At 49.4% G+C, this 21,397-nt stretch overlaps 1 protein-coding gene across 1 annotated transcript in view; it reads left to right on the top strand.

Annotated features, from left to right (window-relative positions):
- Positions 1-21,397, top strand: part of EFCAB6 (EF-hand calcium binding domain 6) — a 177,931-nt gene that overhangs the window by 139,008 nt on the left and 17,526 nt on the right. Inside the window, 1 exon segment of the mRNA XM_033404957.2 lies at positions 19,097-19,324. Coding sequence (XP_033260848.2) covers positions 19,097-19,324 — 228 coding nt within the window.

Here is a 21,397-nt window from a genome sequence, read left to right as displayed (position 1 = left end):
TTATAGACGAGGACTGGGGCACACACAAGTCATTGCGCACAGTCACCCCGAAGGTGGCAGTAGAGCTGGCTTGTGGCCCCAGAAGCCTGGCTCCCGACTCCAGGTCTCTGAAGGCTGTGCCGTCTCCTCTGGGGCGTGTGAGCATTTTCATCTCTGCCATTTAGATGGACGTTTCCTAACAAAATATACTATTTTGTTGCCTGTTTCAAAACTTTATATATATGATATTGTATCAAATTCTGTCTTTGGCACTTGTGTTTTTCTCGCTTAATATCATGAATTTAAGATTGGTCCGTGTTGCTACATTGGCTTTAGTTCACTCGCTCAAGCTGCCATAAAATTAGCCAATTAAATGATAAATGAATATATTCTATTGAATGAACAAACTCCGTTCAGTCGTCGTCCTGCTAATGGCATACAGGCGGTTTGCGGTTTTCTCCGTTACGAGCAGGGCACGGTCAGCCTTCTGTGACTGTGTCCTTTGCACACTCGGGGTCACTCTGCGTGGAACGGCTGCGGGAGGGGGCGGGGGCACAAGTTGAACTCCACAGACACCGCCACGGTGGCTGCACCTGTCAGTCAGCGCACGCTCCCGCCAGCCACGTGGGAGGGCTGCTGACGCGCCGCATCCCGGAGCCCTTGGTGTTATCGGGAGTTTCATTTCCGCCAAGGCTTTCAAATGTTATCAGCCATCCAGGCTCCCTCGTCTGAGAACTGCCTGAAAGGATTCCACTCCTTTGTTGGTATGGGCGTTGCAAGTGTCTTCTCCTGGTCTGTGACTTGTCCTTTCTCTTTGTCTGTGGGAACTGTCACTATTTTTATGTGAATTATACTTTTTTTCTGATTTTAAAAGAAATACATATTGTGAAAAATTTGGAAAATACAGGAAAGTGTAAAAAAAAGAAGATAGTCGTTTAACCCTGTGATGATGGTGTGATGACAGGAACAACCTCCATACGGTTTAGTGAGACCTGTTGAGCTCTGGGCCCTCCCCCTGGCATTTGCTCACCTGGTTTGCTGCCCAGATGAGGGAGGGGATACAGGTGGAACACGTGGGTCCCAAAGTCAGGTACCCGCCTCCGCAGCTGGAGTGGACGCCAGGCAGTTCAGCTTCAGAGCTGTCTTCTTCCCAAGGGCCACGCTGCCTCGGAGAGCTTCTTCGTCTATTTTTAATGCATTTACCCCCAAACCATAAAGTTTGCCATCTTAACCCTTTTTAAGTTAATGCACAGCTCAGTGGCATGAAGTCCATTCACGTTGCTGTGTAATCATCACCACCGTCCACCTGCAGAACTCTCTTCGTCTTGCAAAACTGAAACCCTGTCCCCATTAAACACTAACTCCCCAACCCCCCTCCCCCAGCCCCTGGCACCCCCCGTTCTACTTTCTCTAGGAATTTGACGACTCCAGGTGCCTCAGACGAGTGAAACCTGCGGTACTTGTCCTTTTGCGTCTGGCTTATTTTACTGAGCGTGATGTCTTCAGGGTTTATCCTCTTGTAGCACGGTCAGAACTTCCTTCCTTTTTAAGTCTCATAATACTCCACTGTATGGATAGACCATGTTTTGTGTATCCACTGATCTATGGATACCTCTATTTCTATCCTATCCAGTGAACACTTGGGTTGCTTCCACGTTTTAGCTACGGTACTGTGAATAATGCCGCCATGAACGTGAGTGTCCAGATGTAATGCGTGTTTTTACATAGTGGAGATAACATTTTAGATATAATCATGTATCTTGCTGTTTTTCCTTTAACATTAAATTCCACCAAGTCACTTAAAGTTCTTCCAAACATGAGTTAAAATGTCTGCATAACATTCCATCAACTCCTTATTTTTAAGCGTTTTGTTTTTTTTCCAGCTTTCGCCACTGTAATTTGCTGGGCCATGAACACTTTGTATGCAAGTCTATGTACACATTTTGGACCTTCTTCCTAAAGAAAGAATCCAAGAAATAAAATAACTGGGCTCAAAGGATAGGAATACTTTTATTGATCTTGAAAGCAGCCCCATTTTTAAAAAATAATTTTTTCTATTAGGTTGAATCATATGAAATCACCATTTTTAGAGTCCTAAATGATTGAATATTGACAATTTCATATGGTTTAAGCTAATATTTGTAGAAGTAATCTGTGTCCATTTTACATGATTAGGAATATACCAGTCATTTTGAAGGACAGAATTAAAGTCAGCCCTAGGGACGAACAGTGTTAACATGTTGGTATATTTATCTCTAATTCTCTTTTTTATACAAATATCCTTTGGGGGTGAGGTCAAGGACAGAGAGTATATGCTGCTGAATTAGGGGGTGGTTGGGGATTCTCGCAACTCTTAAAAGACTCTTTAATATTTTAAAATTTATTTTTCTTTGAACTTTAAAATTTTATTTTATTATTTTTTATTAATTTTATTAATTTTAATTAATTTATTTATGTTTTGGCTGCGTTGGGTCTTCGTTGCTGTGCACGGGCTTTCTCTAGTTGTGGTGAATGGGGGCTACTCTTCGTCGCGGAGCACGGGCTCTAGGCGCGCGGGCTCAGTAGTTGTGAGCTACTTGCAGGCTCTACTGGCGGCACGCAGGCTCAGTAGTTGTGGCGCACAGGTTTAATTGCTGCGTGGCCTGTGGGATCTTCCCCGACCAGGAATCGACCCCATGTCCCCTGCACTGGCGGGTGGATTCTTAACCACTGCACCACCAGGGAAGTCCCAAGACTCTTTTTTAAACAAAGGTGTATTATTTGTATCAAAGTAGTATATGCCCATATAGAAATAAAATTGAATTGTTGCAAAAGATTTAAAAGCAGAGATCACTTGATCAACTGTTCACCACAGTCCTGCTTCCCAAAGGCAGCCACTGTACCCCATGTTGTTTCTCCAGCTGCACCTTCCTGTCTCTCAGCACCTCCCCTCCCCTCCATTCCCTAACCACCCCCAGGTAGGAGAGAGGGCTCGGCTTTCCCACCCCAGCTGCCCAGCTCCTCCTCTGGGACCCCTGCATGTCCCTCTGGAGCTGCCTTTTCACTTCCTGTGATATCGCGGGCATTTCCACGTCAGTGATTTGTCTCTAACGCAAATCACTTTGCTTTAGAGACAAAGTGGGGTGGATGTGTACCATCCCAGTCACTCTGTCCATCAGCCAGCATTTCCTGTGCGCCCGCTGTGTACCCAGCACTGAGCGGGTCCTGAGGTCAGCCAGGGGCCTGCGTTCTAGCGAGGGAGACGGACGAGAGATGAGAATATGTACCAGATGTCAGAAGCCAGTATGTGCTGTGGGATAAAATAAACCCAGACAGAAGGGTAGCCTGGTGAGAAGCGGACATCTGAGCTGAGACCCAGCGGAGGGCAGGGAGGGACTCAGTGACCTCTAGGGAGGGGCTGTCGGAGCACAACCCTGCAGAGACCCAGCAGGAGGGAGCCCTCGGGGCTTGAGGTGTGGCTGCCTGGGTGGGCGGGAGGGACGGATGAGGGGGGCAGCCGTGTAGCTCACTTCGACTCTGAATAACATGGAGACCCAGGGAAGGTGTGGGGAGAGGAGCGTCGTGACCATGACCAACTAACATTTTAGAGAAGTCACGGTGGACACCGGGTGGGGAAGGCTCGGGGAGGGCGCCCGGGGGCGCCCAGAGCCAGTAGGGAGGCGGGCGCACCCTGGGGAGGGATGCTGCTGGCGTGGCTGCTTCTGGATACATTTGGAAAGGGGAAGGTAAGAGAATGAGTCAGGAGTGGCCCAGGCTTTGGGCCTTTGAATGGGGAAGGGAGCGGGAAGACAGGTGTCCTGGGTCAGCAATCAGCTTCATTGGCTTCGCCGATGCCCCATCGCTGGTCTTGAAGCGACTTCCAGTGTTCCGAGTTCTAATTACTGTAGAGTGTCCTTGCCGAGCACCTATAAGTACGTGCCCAAACCCTTCCAGCGGCTCCCACTGGAGGACTCCACTGGCCACGCTGAATCTTGACGGGCTGTGTCCAGAGGTCACACAGCCTGCAGGCAGAGGACGCGGCTCGTCCTCACTCACGGTCACTCTGAGCATCTCTGCCGACCCTTGAGTTCCCGGAACCAGGGGCAAACGTCTCCAAAGCTTCAAACGTTGCCACGCGCTTCCCCTGACATTCGTCCTACCTGATTTCTTCGCAAAGCCCCCTTTGCCTCTGGAAGAACTTTGCTGAACGTCCTTGCGAGGAGGTTCTAGGATTAATTGCAACGTGAATGACGGTGGGAGATGTGTTTCGAGACAGGAGGGGACATGGAGGCTGGCGGGGCAGCGGGGACTCAGAGGTGGCACAGACTGGCCCACTGTTTGCCCTCACCCCCCGCTTTCGCTGTCCGTGTGCAGTGGGTGCTTGGGACTAAGTGGCATCAGCCCCACACCGGCCTGGGGGTGGGAAGTCCTGCTGAGAAGCCAGTGCTTGAGCAGAGGTGCCTTTACCGGAAGGACAAGTTGAGGTTGGGACTTCCAGCTTGAAAGGATGTGGGGTGTGAAGACTCAGTGTGGGGCGACCATACTGTTCAGGGTGCATTGGGGGTTTCTTCTGCCCCGTTTTTTTGAAGAGGGAGGAGGGCAGCAGGGGCCGACCACCGGGGCCCTGCGTCCCTCGCTCCGGAGTTCAGGTCCCTTTCTCTGAGCGGCAGGAGACTCCTTAAGACTTCTGAGCAGGGACCTGGGTCAGCTTCCTCAAGGGAGGCTGAGATGGCAAAGTGGCTGTGTGAGAGCCGTGACCGTGTACATAGTGATGGTTCCGGAAGTTTAGTCCTGAGCTGATGTTCTTAATAGAAGGAAAAGAAGTCACAAACAATAGGAAGAGTTAATGCATCCTCCTCGAGCTCATTAAATACATCAGCCATCCCTTCCTCTAGGGGATGCATGGCGGCAAGTAATTAAAAGGAGATTACCAAAATGTAATTAAGGCAGTCGGGACCTCTTCTCGCAAAGGAAGTTTGCTGTGAATAATCGCCAGCCAAACCGAATCCGTTCTTGGAACAGGGACAGCTGGAAAGGTAGCTAAGGAGTCCCGTAAGGCTTGAGGAGATGGAGCGCACAAAGATGACGATTTTAGCCCTGCTCATGATCCGGTTCTCAGTCGGGGTGCACCGCTAAGTCTGCCCCCCAAAACTCGTATTGCTCTGTGTCTCGCGTGTCCATCACGCACAGCAGGGGAAAAGCATCTCGGCTGCTTTCAGAACAGGTGCCGCGTTACTTTCAGATCCTGGCGTGCGGATCGGCCCTGACGTGTGGCTCGGCCCTGGCTTTTTGGCTGCTGGCTCTTTCCGCTGCCCCACTGAAGCGTTTCTCAAAGTGGGGGTCACGGGCTGGCGCAGATCAACCGCGCACCGTCGGCTCAGCGCGTGGGCCGCACGTCACTCTTGAGACACCGAGCTCGGCCTGGAGCCCGGGGAGCTGTGGACGACGAGACTCCGTCAGGCTCTGCAGACAGGAGCAAAGGGCATGCCTGGTGCCACCGGGAGCATCACACCCGAGTCAGGACAAGAAACACTAGCTCAGGTGGCACAAAAGAAGAGGAACGAGGTATTAAAACTGAAATGCTACCAGAGCCTTGGTTGAAGAGTAAAAAAGAAAAAACAAGACAAGCTCTGGACGTCAGCAGTAACACCTTTTTCATAAGATTCTCACAAACGAGGTGAAAACATTATCTGAATGTCTGCCCTCAGCAAATACCTCTTTTTCACTTCTGGGAAAAACATTTTACATTCAAAATGCTACGTGCAAACTGTATAGAGTATCACTACTTGTTTTTAGAAATCATTGCTGTTTAACATTTCTTTTAAGTCTTAAAGTGCAATTTCAGTGTCTTCCGTGAATATAAAATAATGCTCAGAGCAGAAATAGAATTTTTAAAAGACATGGTAGAAACCCATATAAAATCTTTCTACTTTATTATCATGGAAATAATGGAATTTTTTTTAACAAAACGCATCCTTATTCAATGCAGAGTAATTATTTTGTCACATTCTAGCTAACACAGAGCCAATGAGATCTGTCCTTACCTTGTGTTTACAATATATTGTCTTTAAAGTCATCCAGTGAGATGTTGAGTAACTTGAAGATGATTTTTTTCCGAGAGAGAATTTAAGATTGTAGTTTTCAATTGAACAAGAGACCGTAAAGCACATCAAAATGTTTGTAATCTTTTATGAACATCACATTTATATTAGTTGCCAACAGTGCTGCTTTGATTTATCTTTCTTTTTATTGTAAACATAATGGTGTCCATGTATTTTTAATGAACATTATAAAGAATGGGGACATTTCCTTTTCAGGAAAAGCCTCGAAGGTTATTGGAAATAAATTAAGGAAATAATTAAGAAATGTCATCCCCGTTATTTACTCTTGCCTCTGATGGCGAGAAAGGCTAAGTCCTCTTGATACAATTTCGGTGATTTTTGAATGTTTCCCCTAAATTTCACTCACTTTCCACTTGCCAATGGGATAATTACTACCTGCTGTCCTGGAGACGGTTGAGTAGATGGCAGGGTGGGAGGGATAACACAGGCCGCTTGGACACTTGCGGTGGCCTTGGTGACAGTGCAGGGTGAGGGGCTGCTGGGCCCGCCGTGCCTGAGCTAAAGGAAAAGGAATATTGTCAACCACCGCCCTGTATGAAAATGACATCATCGCACCAGAGGAGCAGTTAGGGGCCAACCTGCTCAAGTTACCTGACCACAGCCAGCATGACGCGTCGCCATTCTCGTGAGGTTAACACGCTTCTCCCAAGTCTGAGCGCGTCGAAGCACCCATGCATCCTGGGCCCCATCTTGATCTGGAGCCTCCAGTCAGAAGGAGTAGAAGGTCCCCCCGTCTTCCCCAGCCTCCAGGGGTGTGGACAGTCGAGGGACTGGGCACCTACCTCTCTAGCAGCTGCCAGATGGGCCCCTGCCAGAATTAGGACAGGGCTCGGCCACCTGGTTTCCACGCCTCTTGCAGAAAAGCAAAGGGGGCTGTGCCAGGCTTGCTTCCACCTGACCCCTGTACAGCGCCAGCAGGGCCGGGCCTCAGCCCGTCTCTGGGGAATGCTGTACAGCTCCTCCGATGTCCCACCTTGTATTTGTCACTCACTCTCGCATTCTCCAGATGCTTTCGCCAGCACTCCCCTCGAATCTGGGCTGGCGATCTCTCTTGATTCCTACCCTCAGTGGGAATACATGAGGGTATTCATGTATAGGGTATTCGTGTACAGGCTCTCTACATGTTCAAAATAAGCGGACTGTGACACAGCCCATCCCCGCAGACCCCCTCCAGGGCCACGGCAGTCTGATTTGCAGTCTCATTCAATTGCCAGTGTTTGGGTCAATTAAACATCAGAGTTGAGCTGTACCGTTGATTCTACAAGGTCATGACCATATCAGGAAGCCAGGAGTCACTCCAAGAAGTCATTGTTCCGAACAAGCCTCGCAGAGCAAATCCAGGCTGCAGACAGCACCAGTTTCTTAATTGTTACCACATACCTACATGTCTCGCTTGGAGGTGAGCTCTCACGTTCTGGCTTTAGCTGCCCCGTTTGACTGGGAGAATCTTACCTTCCCACATTCAGCACATGTGTGACAGCGTGTGCCAGACCCTGGCCTACCTAGTGATTTTGCCCAGCCAGTTACCGTCATCTTCTTGTCACCCACAGTCAGACACCAGCATCCAAACGGTGGCTAGTACGCATTGGGCACGTGCTGTGAGCCAGGCCCTGTTCTAGGCACTTTACCTAAATTAACTCAGCTAACCCTCCTAAGATCCCTTTTAAGGATCGGGAGACCGAGGAACAGAGAGGTCACAGCATCCGTTCCCGGTCACACAGCTAGAAGTGCCAGAGCTGGGATTAGAGTTCAGACCAGAGCCAGGCCCCTGCTCTCAGCTTCCTACTGTCAGTGGGAGCTGTCTCGAGTGTCCCCCCCACAGGATTGGTGTTTGGATGAAGCGAGTTAATGCAGAAAGAGCTTTGCATGGTACCGAACATAACAAACACCAAATGTTTGCATTATTAGTTTTTATTCTATCCTACTTCAGTGAGTGCGTGGTTATTGTATAATATTTAGTAATGATGTGATTATACGGTGTGTAATTTATTTGCGTGGAAGAATTCATCTCATAGTTTCATACATGAATTCAGCCATGAGTTTCTTGAACATTAAAGGGTTGAAGGCGTAGCTTAAATGTTTCCTCTACTTCTCAGCATTTTGTGGCAATTTCGTGCTACCAAAGGATTTGTGCACGGGGTGTGTGCAGAGGTGTCGGATGGATCCTTTGTGAATGTCGAGCTGTATGGTGGGAGTCAGCTCGGAGAGCCGAAGGGGGAGGGCCTAAGTCTGCATGGTCAGGGGCAGAGACGGCATAATCAGCTCTCTGATGAGCTTACACCGTGTCTGGACGCCGGGAGACCAGGCTTCCCGGGCATAAGGACAGCATGTGCAGAGACCCAAGATGGGAAACGTGTACTTTGGGCATGGCTAGAGCATGGGTCAGGTGGGCTGAGAGGCCAGGGGCAGAGGATCTGCGAGGGAGGCCAAGGGGCAGGGCTGTTAGGGTGGGTGTCCCCCGTGCTTGCCTCCATGGGCATCTCAAAGCATCAGCTTCTCCAAGGCAGGGGTTTGTCTCTGCCGTTCACTGCTCTATTCCCCTTGCCTGGCATGGAGCCTGGCACGCGGTAGGCCCTCAGTCAGTGCTGATGAATTCGCATATTCCTCTCTTGGGTGGGCTCTGTACTTATGCGTGTGGTGGGGCTGGGATCATGGAAGGATGGGAGAGCACAGCTCTGAAGTCATCAGCTCACAGGGGAGTAGACTGGGGACTGGGCCGGGTCCTGACCCACTTACTTTGTCTAGAAATAAGGAGAACCATGGCTGCCTCGAAGGGCAATGGGAGGATTAGAGAAACTTCTGCAACGCCCCAGCCCAGCGCCTGGGTGAAGGAGACACAGGGAAGGACGGCCACCAGGACTGGGTGTCAGTTAGCCTTGGTTCAGTTGACTTGAAGCTTGACTTGATTGTAGCCTTTCCAAAGGAAAAGGAACCTGGAATCTCCAGATCTGCCTTCATGCATTGCCTAGAAAGAATCCCTCCGTGGTCAGAGATCCCAGTGTGGGCAGCGGTCACGCCACCGGGAAACTGGGGTTGTGCCTGCAGTTCTGGTGTCACCCTTTTGAATCTGCAAACAGCATACTGGATCGCTGAGGCCAATTCATCGATCACTAAGACCTCCAGACCTCCCGACAGACGAGCGTCTACCCTTGGCCTCGCGTGCTGGGCTCTGGGAGTCGCAAAAGTTGGTTCCTTGATCCGGCGGGAGGCGTCTGTAGCAGCACGTCTGCACACAGAGCTTTCACTTTATTCTCAACTGGATTTTTTTTAATGTTTTATCTTTTTTTTTGACAGGCAGTTTTGCTGCTGTTGTTATTTTTAGCATTCATTAATTCACTGTAAATACAAATGAAGATACAGTGCAATTAATTTCTTTGCTAATCAAAATATTTGATCAAATGAAGCAATTTTTCAATTCTTAGAAGTAATTATACTGTTCTTTAAAAGGAAGTAGAGGAATTCATTACTGAGTATTTCTAATTAGGAGTTTTTGCTACCTGCTGTATTCTTACTCTGTATGAAGTTTTGGGATTGTTTTTTTTTCCTCCTATAAGGAATCATGGGAAAAACTGTATAATTGAATCCCTAAGTATTCAGAACAAAACTTAGTAGAAGAATCATGCAGTCTGATTAGCTAATTATAACCTTCATAATAGTTAGACTGATATACTAACATGTTTCTAATCTGACAGCTGGAATGGACCTTGCTAAACCATGTTGTCCTAGCCAGGTGACTGCCAACTTGGACACCCACAGGAGGGGTATCACAAAGTCCCTTTGCAAAGTGCCCATCGTCAAGGAACACTGACAGCCAAAAAGCCACCTTCTCGTCTCTGTACTCTGAGCTCAGTACCTTTTATTTCTCACTAACTAGAAATTCAGAACTGAAGTGGTCAGCTATCGCCGTGTAACAAACAACCACGGAACCTCCAGGACTGTGAGCATTCGTTTGGCTTTTGCTTGTGGGCTGGCTGATCTGGGCTGGCTCGGCTCTGGTGGCCTGACTGGGATATCTCTGCTTCTTGGACCAGAGCGAAGTCACGTGGGCTCCTCTCAAGGCAGCACGACAGACACAGGAAGGCTTGCAGATCACACAAGCACTTTTTAATTCTTTGGTCACATTGTACCTGCTAACGTTCCCTTGGCCAAAGCAGTCATATGGCTGAATCCAAAGCCACAGGATAGGGAAATATTCTCAGCTCTTCAGTGGGAGGAACCCCGGAGTCCAATGGCAAAGGATGTGGAGACAGGGGAGTTGAGGAAATGGGCCTTGAATGTAGCATGCCACCAGCAAACAGATACATGGCGTGTCTCTGTCTCCAGCCCTACCAGATCATCTGACAGCTCAGCCCACCCCTCCACCCCTTCCCTACCACGTTCTCTCCTCCAGGTTACCTAGAGAAGTTGCTTAGGATACGATTTCATGCAAAATTGATTTTATAAGGTAGCCAAGAACGTGGCTGGACGTAACTTATTGACAGGACACTAGAAGGCTCTGTTATGGAATCATTCCTGTAACAGAGCTGTTGAAACAAGAGTACAATAAAACTGAATATGAGCTAACAGAATTCCAGGGTCAGTGAACCCCTGGGGCGCCCTGCCCTCTCTGGCTTGTTCTTGCCCTGGGCTCACTCTCTCAGCTCTGGGTTGGGGTCACAAGTTTCTTACTTGGGGATCCCCCAACCCCTTTCAAATATGAGTTCCCTGCAGCAGAGATGGGTTAATTCGTCTTTATGGGGGACAGGTTGGTGCAGTGCCTTCCTGAGAGGACAGGATGCTCCCTGTTTGTCCCCTGTCTCCTGGGATGATTCTTGCGGGCAGCTCCCTCTGACTGGTGTGGCTGTCACGACCTTACAGACTGAGAACCTTGGCCCAGGGAAGTGAGGGGACTGCTTGAGATCCAGCCAGAAGATGGCAGGGCTCTAGCCTAGCTGTCCTGAATCTAAGCCCCGGCTCCGCCTGCAGGGCCCGAAGCAGCTGGTCAGGAGCCCGGGTCCTGTGGAGGGCCCTCCTCGAGGTGCGTGACCACGTCTCAGACCTGGCTTCCCTCCCCAGCAGGCTGGCTTGACCTGCAGGCAACAACGGGCGCCACGTGCCTCTGCCCTCTGATGACCCACCATAGAGCCGGCGTGGGCCAGGAACCAGGACTCAGCCCAGCTCTGCCCGACCTCTTGACCCAGGCAAAGATGTCTATTAAAACAACCGGCAGGAACAGCAAGAACGGCCGCCCATGTTTGCCGGGCATTGGGCGAAGCACTGTGAGGGTTTTCTTGTTGAGATCCCAGGCCTGACCTTTGAGACGGTTCGGGTTTTATTCTCGTGAGGAAAATGAGGCAGAGGGGAGTGCGTCTTGCCTGAGATCACAAGAAAGAGCAGAACTGAGCTCCATTCAGCCCTGAGCAGCCCCAAAGCCCTCAGCTGACGGCGAGCTGTCCTCGCGCTCCAGGCCCGGCCCCTCCACTTGACCAGTCTGGCCCCTGGTCGACTTCTGCTGGGTCCCAGTCGGGCGGAACTTGGGTTGCTGCTCCCTGGCTGTGCTCTCGAGGCCGGTGGGTCTGCCCCTTCTTCACGTTTGGTGTCAGGTGCGGAATGGTGGTGGATCTGGCCTGAGCCGCCAGGAGGACGGGACACAGGCTGGGGGTCCCAGCTCTGTGCCTGCAGGGCTCCCCCAGTTCATCAGCCGGCACTGTGCGCGCTGGGAGACAGCCCAGTCTGGGCGGAAGGCGACCTCAGAGACACTGGGCTGTGGGGCGCGAGGAGCCCTGAGCTGGGGCAGAAGGGGTGGGCTCAGGGTGAGTTCTGCACAGACCTCCCCCCGGGCCCCTCCCACGCGGGCTTCTTCCCTCTGACCCCCCACTGGTTGGGGCGGCCTCTTGGGTGGGTCCAAGCAATGGCAGGATTCAGAACCCCTGGATTACACTGTAAAGCTTGCTTTTTACTAAATGACATACGTGGCTACGTTTGAGCCTGAGAAAAACTCCATAAAATTGAGGTGTTATTAGTCAGCTCTTTGATGACTGTGTGCTCCATATGTTGGGACATTATTTCTTTTATGTATTTCACCAACACTGTCATGTCGTCGCAAAGGGGACCAGAAATCTTCCTTTTGGGACAGGCGACCCGTACTTCTCTGCGACATCAAGAGGGACAGTTGTTTAGTAAAACAAGGTTCCATGAATACCCTTGAATAAATGAGAGAAGATACCTTCAAAACATGTAAATCATTCTCTAACTGGGTCAGACCCATAGTGCATAAGAGTCTACTTTGTTTTTTTTTTTTTTTTCATTTGAAAAGTCACTGGTGTGCGCAGTTGTCAGATGGGGGGCTGCGGGGAGGAGCGCTGAGGACGCAGGCCCAGCGTCTCCTGCTCCAAAGAATAGTGGGGACGGAAGTGGGCGCCTCTCCGTCTTGCAGCTGTGATTCCTATCCTGAGGGGACCTTTTATGTAAAGCGTAGTTAGTTTTGGAAAGTGACATTTGCATCTGAAGATAGTGGTGTCTTTTCTGATTAGGAGAAACATTTCTTCTAGTTATAGAAAAAGCACTATTTTTCCCCATTCAGATATAACGATCACGTGAGAAGTGCTGGGGACACAAAAGCGCCAGACCAGGAGCCATCTGTTCTTCCCTGGCGTCTCCAGTCACTCAGAGCTAGGCTGGCGGTGGTGGCTGAGCGGCTCTGCAGAGAGCAGGATGGGAACCAGAATGTGGGCGCCTAACAGCCTCGAGCCCAACTGCCCTTGATGGGAGAGCCAGGAGGCCCTACCCTCCAGAGGCCAGAGGCTTCTCCAGGTGGCACGGGGTGGGGAGCAGCGCGGCTGCGTCCCCTGGGGCCTGGGGACCTTCTGGTCAAGGGCTGGTCCCTTGTGCACAAAGGCGATGGCCGTGGTGCTGCTGGGGGCGGGGTAATGAGCGATCTTTGTTTTCAATTTGTGCCCTGTTTGTAGTTTCTACAGTGAACATGCAATAATTATCTTTGCAAGCGGCAAAAGAATATCTCTAACTGGCAGCGAAACCACCTTTGTGACAAACATAGTCCCCTCCCTCTCGGTGTCCACAGCCTGGCCTCTGGCTGTGGCTTTGGGGATGTTGAGGAAAGCGCTGGTGGTGCAGGAAGCCGGCGCTGCTCTCCTGAACTTCCCGCCAGCTTGTCGAGTAAGGATAATAGCACCCCGGGTGCCAGTTTTCAAGGATTTGCACCTGTACCTCCTTCACCTCCTGGCTCAGTGGTTTCCTCCTCTGGAGGCTGTTTCCATCAGTTGCGTCAAGAGCACACGACCCGTTATAATCTCTGCTCACCTGTGAGACTGGCCCTCATCTCTCTTCCCCCCCAGACCCCACCCAGGCAAGACTACTTAAGGATTACTTGTTACCTCTGTCTCCCCAGCATCTAACGAGGAGCCTGGCACACAGCAGACATTCCAGGGGTGTCTGTGGATGGCTCAATACAGTCATCTCGGGCGTGCGTTGAGTGTTCATCCTCTGTAAGTGCATCGCGTGTGCGTGTGTCACACGCCCGGCAGAGATGCTCGCCCTCCCCCCAGGGCTCTGGGATTCAGTGTGACCCGGGTGTCACTCTGATCCCTGCACAGGTGGAGAGCGGGCAGATTCACATCCAGGGCAGTCACACCGAGCAGGGCTCCCCGACCAGCCGTTCCTCCACGTCGCTCGCAAGCAGGCTATCCCGGCCCCGCAGCCTCAGGACCGCGACCCGTGGGGCAGGCAAGACTCCCGGCTTGGGAGCCCCACCCAGTCCTCTGCCTGGCTCTGCCCTCGCTTATTCCTCATCCAGAGAACAAGCGTTAGTACTGGGGTGTGTATATATACACGTGTGTGCATGTGTGTGTGTGCTCGTGTGATCATTTGGACCCTTTTGTGGCCCCTTTCCACTTAGTGCACTGCAAACATTTTACCATATTGTTAAACTATTTCTTGAAACATTCTAAATAGCTGCACTGTCATCCATCTTCTAGAAATATTGTTTTATTTAACCATTCTCCTACTTTAGACATCTAAAGTGTTGCTAATTTTTTTTTAATTTTGTGAATTCCGTAAATAATACTGTAATGATAATTCCGTGTTTATTTCCTCAAGGAAGGTCTTCAAAGGGTAGGTACCAAGTCAAAGGATAGGCACTTTTATGGCTCCAGATACCTTATTCCCCCTTTTCCAGCACTGATATTGTCAATCAAGAAATTTGCATTTCTTAGAAGAAAAAAGTGGAATCTTATTTTCTTTTCCATTTTTTTTGCAGCATGACCAGGTCAGAGTTTTTTTTGTTTGTTTTTTGTTTTTTTGCGGTACGTGAGCCTCTCACTGTTGTGGCCTCTCCCGTTGCGGAGCACAGGCTCCGGATGCGCAGGCTCAGCGGCCATGGCTCACGGGCCCAGCCGCTCTGCGGCATGTAAGATCTTCCTGGACCAGGGCACGAACCCGTGTCCCCTGCATCGGCAGGCAGACTCTTAACCACTGCGCCACCAGGGAAGCCCCCAGGTCAGAGTTTTCTAACAGAAGACCCAGGGTGGCTGCCCAGAGCAATCATTCATTTGATTGGCTGTGTGGAGACACTGTTTATCCACTCTTTCTTTGAACAAATAGCAAGGTCCCGCTGTGTGCCAGGTTCTTCTAAGCACTCAAGAATTCAGCAGTGCACAAAAGACTAGACTTGCCTTGAAGTTTATTTTCTGTTGGGATGAGAAAGACAATTAGGGTAAATACGAGGTGGATCAGAGAGTCATACGTGGGATGGAAATGAGCAGGGAATGCGAGAGAGAATCTGGAGTTCAACTCGGGAACGTGATAAAAACCCTGTGAGAAGGGCGAGAAGAGCAAGTGCAAAGGCCCTGAGGCAGGAAGGAGGTTGCTGTGAAGGAAGCACAGCAGGAGGCTCTCACAGAGTGAGGTCAGAGAGAGTCATGGGCAAGCCATTGTGACACCCTGCCTGTTACTCTGAGCAACATGGGAAGCCGTTTGAGAGTTGTGCTTGACCTGATTTGCACTTTAAAGAGATCGTCCTCAGGGGAAAATGACTATGGCTTTTTGATTATGGCTCTGCCCTCCCTTACCCCTCCATCCAGAGAACAAGTGCTGACCCGTGTGTGTGTGTACTTTAAAAGACTGAGGGTGGAAACAGGGAGGCTGATGCAATAATCCGTGCAAGATGATGGCAGCCTGGACCAGGGGGTGAGGGTAGAGCGGTCAGCTTCCAGGTATGCACTGGGAGCAGAGCCCCTGGGATTTGCGGGTGGTTTGGGTATGAGTGATAGAAAGATCCGTCACAGAGGACTCTATTCTGAGCCACTGGGACAATTTCCATTTGCTGAGATGGGGACCTCAGAAGGACTGTGTTTTGACGCTGATGACTCAAGAAAGAAGAAAGAATTTTCCTTTGTGAAACTCGGATGTTCTGTTTCGCTTGGGAGGGCCTCTCTCCCCCAAGGTTATCTTGGAGTCAGCCAGCCGTGTCCACTGATTTATTTGTATATTCTGGGCCTAGCTCTTCTGATTCTATTATTCTGATTATATCAAGTTTATGGTGTTTTTATATCTGGCGGCTCAAAAACATCATTGCTAGCCGTTTCCAAAAATTTCATGGCAAATCTCACATATTTCTTTTTCTTTACCAACTTTAATATCTATGTCTAATGAGTCCCCCAAATATCCATTGAGATATTTTTTCTTTTTTTTTAATTTTTCTTTATTTTTTTATACAGCAGGTTCTCGTTAGTTATCCATTTTATTCATATTAGTGTGTGTATGTCAATCCCAAGCCATTGAGATTTTTACTAGAGTTTTACTGATTTATAATTTGAGAAAGGTTTTACCTTTGGAAGTAGAGTCTTCACATCCAGGACATAGTATGTGTCTCTTTTCATTCCAGTCTTGCATTAATAACCTTCAGTAGAATGTGTATGGCTTTCTTTGTATAGGTCTTATGCCTTTCAGATGTAATCTATCCCAAGGTATTCAGTAGCTTTGTCATTAACGTGAATGTGGATTGTTTTTCACAATGCAATTTCTAACTAGTTATATTTACTGTTTAAAAAAGAAGTATTGTTTTTTTTGGTATTTTTTACTTGAATCCAGCCACTTTCCTCATTGTCTTGAGATTTTCTAGTTGTAAAATCATATCCCGAATAATGATAAACCTTGTTTTTCAACATTTATACTGTTTATTTCATCTTGTCTTATTTCAAAAGCTGGAACCTCTAAAAATGTGACTAGCAGAACTGACAGCGAGTGTGCCTGTCTTGTTTCTGACTTTAATGGAAGTGCTTCAGTGTTTCACCCATGTAACATATTTGCAGATAGTGTCTGTTAATATTCTCGTGTTTAGGATGTTCATTTTATTTCCATGTAGTTTATATGTTCTGTTCTATTCTATACCATTTAGTCAGGAGCGACTGCCGAATTTTGTTAAATGCCATTTTGCCATCTGTTGATATGTGACCTTTGCTAATATAAGGAATTGAAGTTTTGCTAATTCTTGACGGATTCTTATTCTTGGAATAAACCCTAATTGATCTTGGTAGGCCCTTTTAAAATATGGCACTAAATATTCCTCAAGTTTTCTTTTTTTGATGCATTTGCATTTATATCCATAAACTGGATTGGCTTATATTTTTCTTTCCAAGTGTTTTCTTTATCACACTTTTGTATTAGGGTAACATAAAATGAACTGGAATACTATATATATCTGGAATAATTTGACTAATGTAAAAATTATCTAGGCTTGACACCTTTTTACTGATAGATGGTAGATCTTTTAAGAGCTTTTTAAATTTCTTTGGTGGTTACCTGTCTATTCAGGCTTTCCTATTACTTAAGTTAAATTTAGTAATCTATATTTTGCTCGAAAATGATTCAATTTCCTCCAGAGTTTAAAGCATATTAACTTAAGGTTGCCCATCCTACTTTGTTAGAATTCTTCCATATCTGTTGTTAAAATAGTAGTGTTTCCGATTCGTTTTGTGTGTTAACGCTTTCAAAGAGCAGTCACACACGCCGTCTCAGGGGAGCCTTGATTCCTCCTGGAAAGATAAGGAAACTGAGGGAAGCATGGTTAAGTGGCTTGCGGGGTCGCATAGCCGGTTAGAGGCAGAGTCTGGCCTCAGACCGGGGACCCGCCTTCCCCTGCGGGACAAGACCACCTGTGCTTCTTCCAGTTATGTTCACCTGGGGTGCGTCCTCCTCAGGCCCCAAAGGTGTGACAAGTGTAAGGATGGACTTCGAGACTGAGTCTCCATCCAGAAAAGGTCCCTGTACTCTCTGAGCACCAACACCCCTTGCGATGTTTAGGGAAAGGCCCTCCTACCTAGATACAGGGGGTGCATTTTCAACTGTTTGAACAAGTGTAAGATGTGTCTGTAACATCACTTTTTTTCTAGAATGAAGAAAGAAAGGCGTTCATTCGCTTTACAGATGGCTCCAAATGGACATGTTTAAAAGCCTCTGTTAACCTGTGGGTGGTCAAGGATGTGGTGGGCTGTGGTCTGAGTGTGTGTATGTTCACGTTTTGGGGGATATTCCCAGCAGCATCTTGTGTTTGATACAATTTCATAAAGTAACGTTATGCTCTGTCCTGAAGGCTAGTAGCATATAGTACCTATATTGCTATGGAATTGCTGAACCTGAATCGTGACCAAGTTTTAATACAGGCTGGGGGGATTAGATTGATCATCTGGTAAAGTGCTGGTGCTTTGAAAGAACTGTTATCCTAGCTAACAGTCATGAAGGGTTTTGATGTGGAGAAACCCAGTGTATCTGAGAATCCACTCTGGTACGGGGGCAGCATGCATGCCTCCGCTACCCCTGGGTTCTCACGGAGCCCGGTCTCCCCTCCCACCCCGGGACTCCATCCCGTCCTCATACTCCAGGAGCCGACCTGCTGATGCAGTGACCACAGGTGTAGCTTCGGGGCCTTTTCCTAATTGCAGCAAGTAGAGGCACATCAGGGCTGCAGCCCTGGCCCTGTTCACTGCCCTCGCAGGAGGCTGGGGACTCAGCCGCCCCCCACCCCGGCTTCGCCCTTCCAGCTCCAGTCTCCTTAGTGCCCAGGATAGACAGAGGCCCTTGTCATTTCCAGGGCTGCCGATGGTCACTAAGGAACTTCCCTGCTCTTCCTGTGGTCTGTCCACCACACGGATCGTCAGCCGATGCACACTGAGATGCTGAACGTGGGCTGAAGTCCCCTGCAGCTCACCTGGCCACGAGCCCTTTGCCAGCACGTCAGCCTAAACATCCAGTAAAAAGATCCTTCCTCTGCTCCTCTTTCCTCGTGGCTCACTCCTCCCCGCAGAAAGCTGTCCTGGGGTGCAGACAGGGCCTGTCCCTCCTCGGGGATTCTCAGCACCCTGGACAGCGCCCCCAGGCCCTGAAAGCACCTCCCAACACCCGGCTGTCCTTGCCCTACGAGGGGTGCTGAAGCGGGCGGCTCCGTTGTCCCCACAGCCTCCAACTGCAGGAACCTGCGCTCATCAGGATCAAATCCCTGCGGGTCTCAAAGTTTCAGACCCAAAGGGACACTTAGCCGACAGCGGTGCTGCAGCACAATGCGGTAGCAGCCATCCAAAACCGCCTTTCACATTCTAACTGCTGGCAGTGTAAATTAATCAAACTGAGGTTCGGAAAATGAAAGCAGTCTGGATCCACATCCCTGTTGATTCCCTTACCGCTCAGAGCAGACACTCACCGCGTGCTTGTTACACAAACCAGAGGACAGGCTGAACGAGTGAAGGGACGAGGGGAAGAGGTGCGCCCTCCCCAGGCCTGGCCCGGCCCCTTGCCCTGCCCCACGGGGGCCGACATGCTCTGCTTCTCCTCCGTGGCAGGTCAGCCCAGGCTTCCCCTTCCGCCAAATCTGCCCCTGCAGTCGGGCCTCTGGGTCACACTGTCTCCTGCCTCTTCATCTTCCTCACTAAGCTGGACCTCCCAGGACCTGCCCTGGCTGAAGCACGCGGAGCCAAGATGATTCTTTACTTATTAAATGGATCAATTTTCCTTTCTGTTTTGCCCAGGCTGCTGCTGAGTGGGCTGAGAAGATGCCCAAAGGCCCGCCGCCCATATCTCCCAAGGAAATGGCAAACCAAGAGGTCCTGGCCCGGCTCCACAAAGCTGTGACCTTCCACTACAAAACGATCGCCCAGGAGTTTGAGAACTTCGACACCATGCGGACCAATACCGTCTCCAGGGACGAGTTCCGGTCCATTTGTACTCGCCACGTCCAAGTTCTGACGGATGAGCAAGTAAGAAACGCATTTCGTTTCGCCTCCTAAGCGATGCGTAAAGAGTTTAAGACTGTTCTCTAGTTTTTTAAATACTTGAACATTTTTTGTTGTTATTTAGTTTTAAATCTTACCGGAGACTCACGGAGCTTTCTGTTTATGTAACAGGGATGAATCGCACCATTTCAATCAGGGTGCAAATAATATCACTTTTATTTTTAAAATCAAATTAAACTCGGCTCCAGCTACCACTGTCCTTCTTCCTCCTTCCCCAGATCATTCCTGGGCTTAAGTGATCCTAAGAGGGGGCCAGTGTCTCCCCACATCTGAGCTGGGAGTGCGGGGCTAAGGGCGGATGTAGAGCCGGTAGGCTGCTCTGACGCTCCCACCACCTCGCGGCTCCCGGCCTCTCCCTGGTTCTGCTGCCGGCGTTTCTGGATGCTCTGGAGCTACCGCCCCAAGCATGCTGGTGACACGCCCACCCCCAGTGGGCCTCTCCACTGTCCACAGGCTGGACACAGGCCACCCTCTCTGAGGGCCTCTTGCCCATCACAGATCCCTCACGAGAGTTTCTCTGCGGTCTCTTCCCCAAGGACTGAGCTTGGCTCTTTTTAGCTCAAAGCTCTAGCAACCTGCTGCCCTGGCCTCTTTGGCCCTTCGTGGCTTTCCTAGGGCAAGAGCACCTCCCAGCAGGACGGCGTTCCAGGGGCCTGCCTTGGTCACTGGCATCAGCCGATAATCTCACTGAACGTCCGCAGTGGGGAGCGGAGCCCTGGCTGCTTGGTCCTCACTGTGCCCCCAGCACTGAAACGGAGCCTGGCACAGAGCAGGTGCTCAGCATGTCCCAGTGAGTGGACAGTGTCCACGTTCCCACCCCCATCCCAGCAGTCCAGGGGCTGAACAGCCGGTAACAGAGCACCACTGATCCAGTCCCAGAAGCAGATTTCCCTTCTTCCCAGAAAATGCACTGCTACCATCCCTCTTCAGTTCTCAGGTGAATTGATGCCCCATCCATTCCCAGAGAATAGTTCAGATGAGAAAGGAACTCCAAAATACTCACAAAAGCAGCCCCGCCTCCCCTCTTCCTCCTGGCTCTGCTCAGGCCCAGCCCAGGGGGCTTCCTACAGCTCCCCGTGTGGAAATGTCATTCTTTCCCCTCCAGAGCTGGGTCACTCCAAACTCAAGTCTCACATTGTCAGAGTTTTAGGGTAAGGACTGGAAGTATTCACGGGGAGGGGTGATCATCACGTCCACCCTCCATCCCTACTTAGGCCTCTGAACTCACTGCCCTAAAGAATGAATTTGTTAAAGATATTAGTAATATGAACATCAGATTTCACTTTCCTAAAATATCACCTCTTTTAGGCATTATGATCATTTCTGCTAAGCAAAAACAATGCCCTATTTCCAAACAGTTCTGTCCCACAGAGCCTCCAAGCCAAGTGAGCTCTCTATTTGCAAATATCAATACTTCTCTCCATCACTACAAATGGAGAGAAGCCTTTAAAATTAGTACAGTTGCATTTATTATTCTATGGGGCCAACTAATAAAGGTTGGTAATAAAGGTTTTTAGTAATAAAGATTTTTCATTCCATCTAAATGAGCAAAATTTTACTCTAATTATAGGTATAAATTAATGACATGCCGGCATATCTGGCATTCATAACAGAGAATTTGATTCTAATTGCCCACTAAGAAAGCTTCACCATTCCCGTCACAGACAGCACCCCCCACCCCCCACCCCCTACAAAAAAATCAAGCACTTGCTTTTGAATGCTGCTTTCTAAAAGTACACGGACACATCTCAAAGACAGTCTGCACCATTGAGAGCATCAAAGTCTGGCATGAGTACCGTGGTTTAAGTTGGGTGATGATTAACAGAAATTGTGCTATATTTGGGAAGGATGCTTCTAGATACAGGCTAGTAAACAGAAAACAAAAGCCCCAGAGATCCACTTGCTTTCTCCTTGCATGAGTTGCTTAGCCAGCGACCTTCTTGGTTGGATGGCCCAGTGTCTGGCACAGTAAGACACAGAAGTCATTTGCACTCTTGACATGTCTAGACCCCTCATGCCATCATGGGGAAGAGTTCA

The sequence above is a fragment of the Orcinus orca genome, chromosome 11 (assembly GCF_937001465.1).
Source record: "Orcinus orca chromosome 11, mOrcOrc1.1, whole genome shotgun sequence".
Lineage (NCBI taxonomy): Eukaryota > Metazoa > Chordata > Mammalia > Artiodactyla > Delphinidae > Orcinus > Orcinus orca.
Note: the sequence above shows the minus strand (reverse complement) of the source record. Positions and strands in the feature narration are given on the sequence as shown.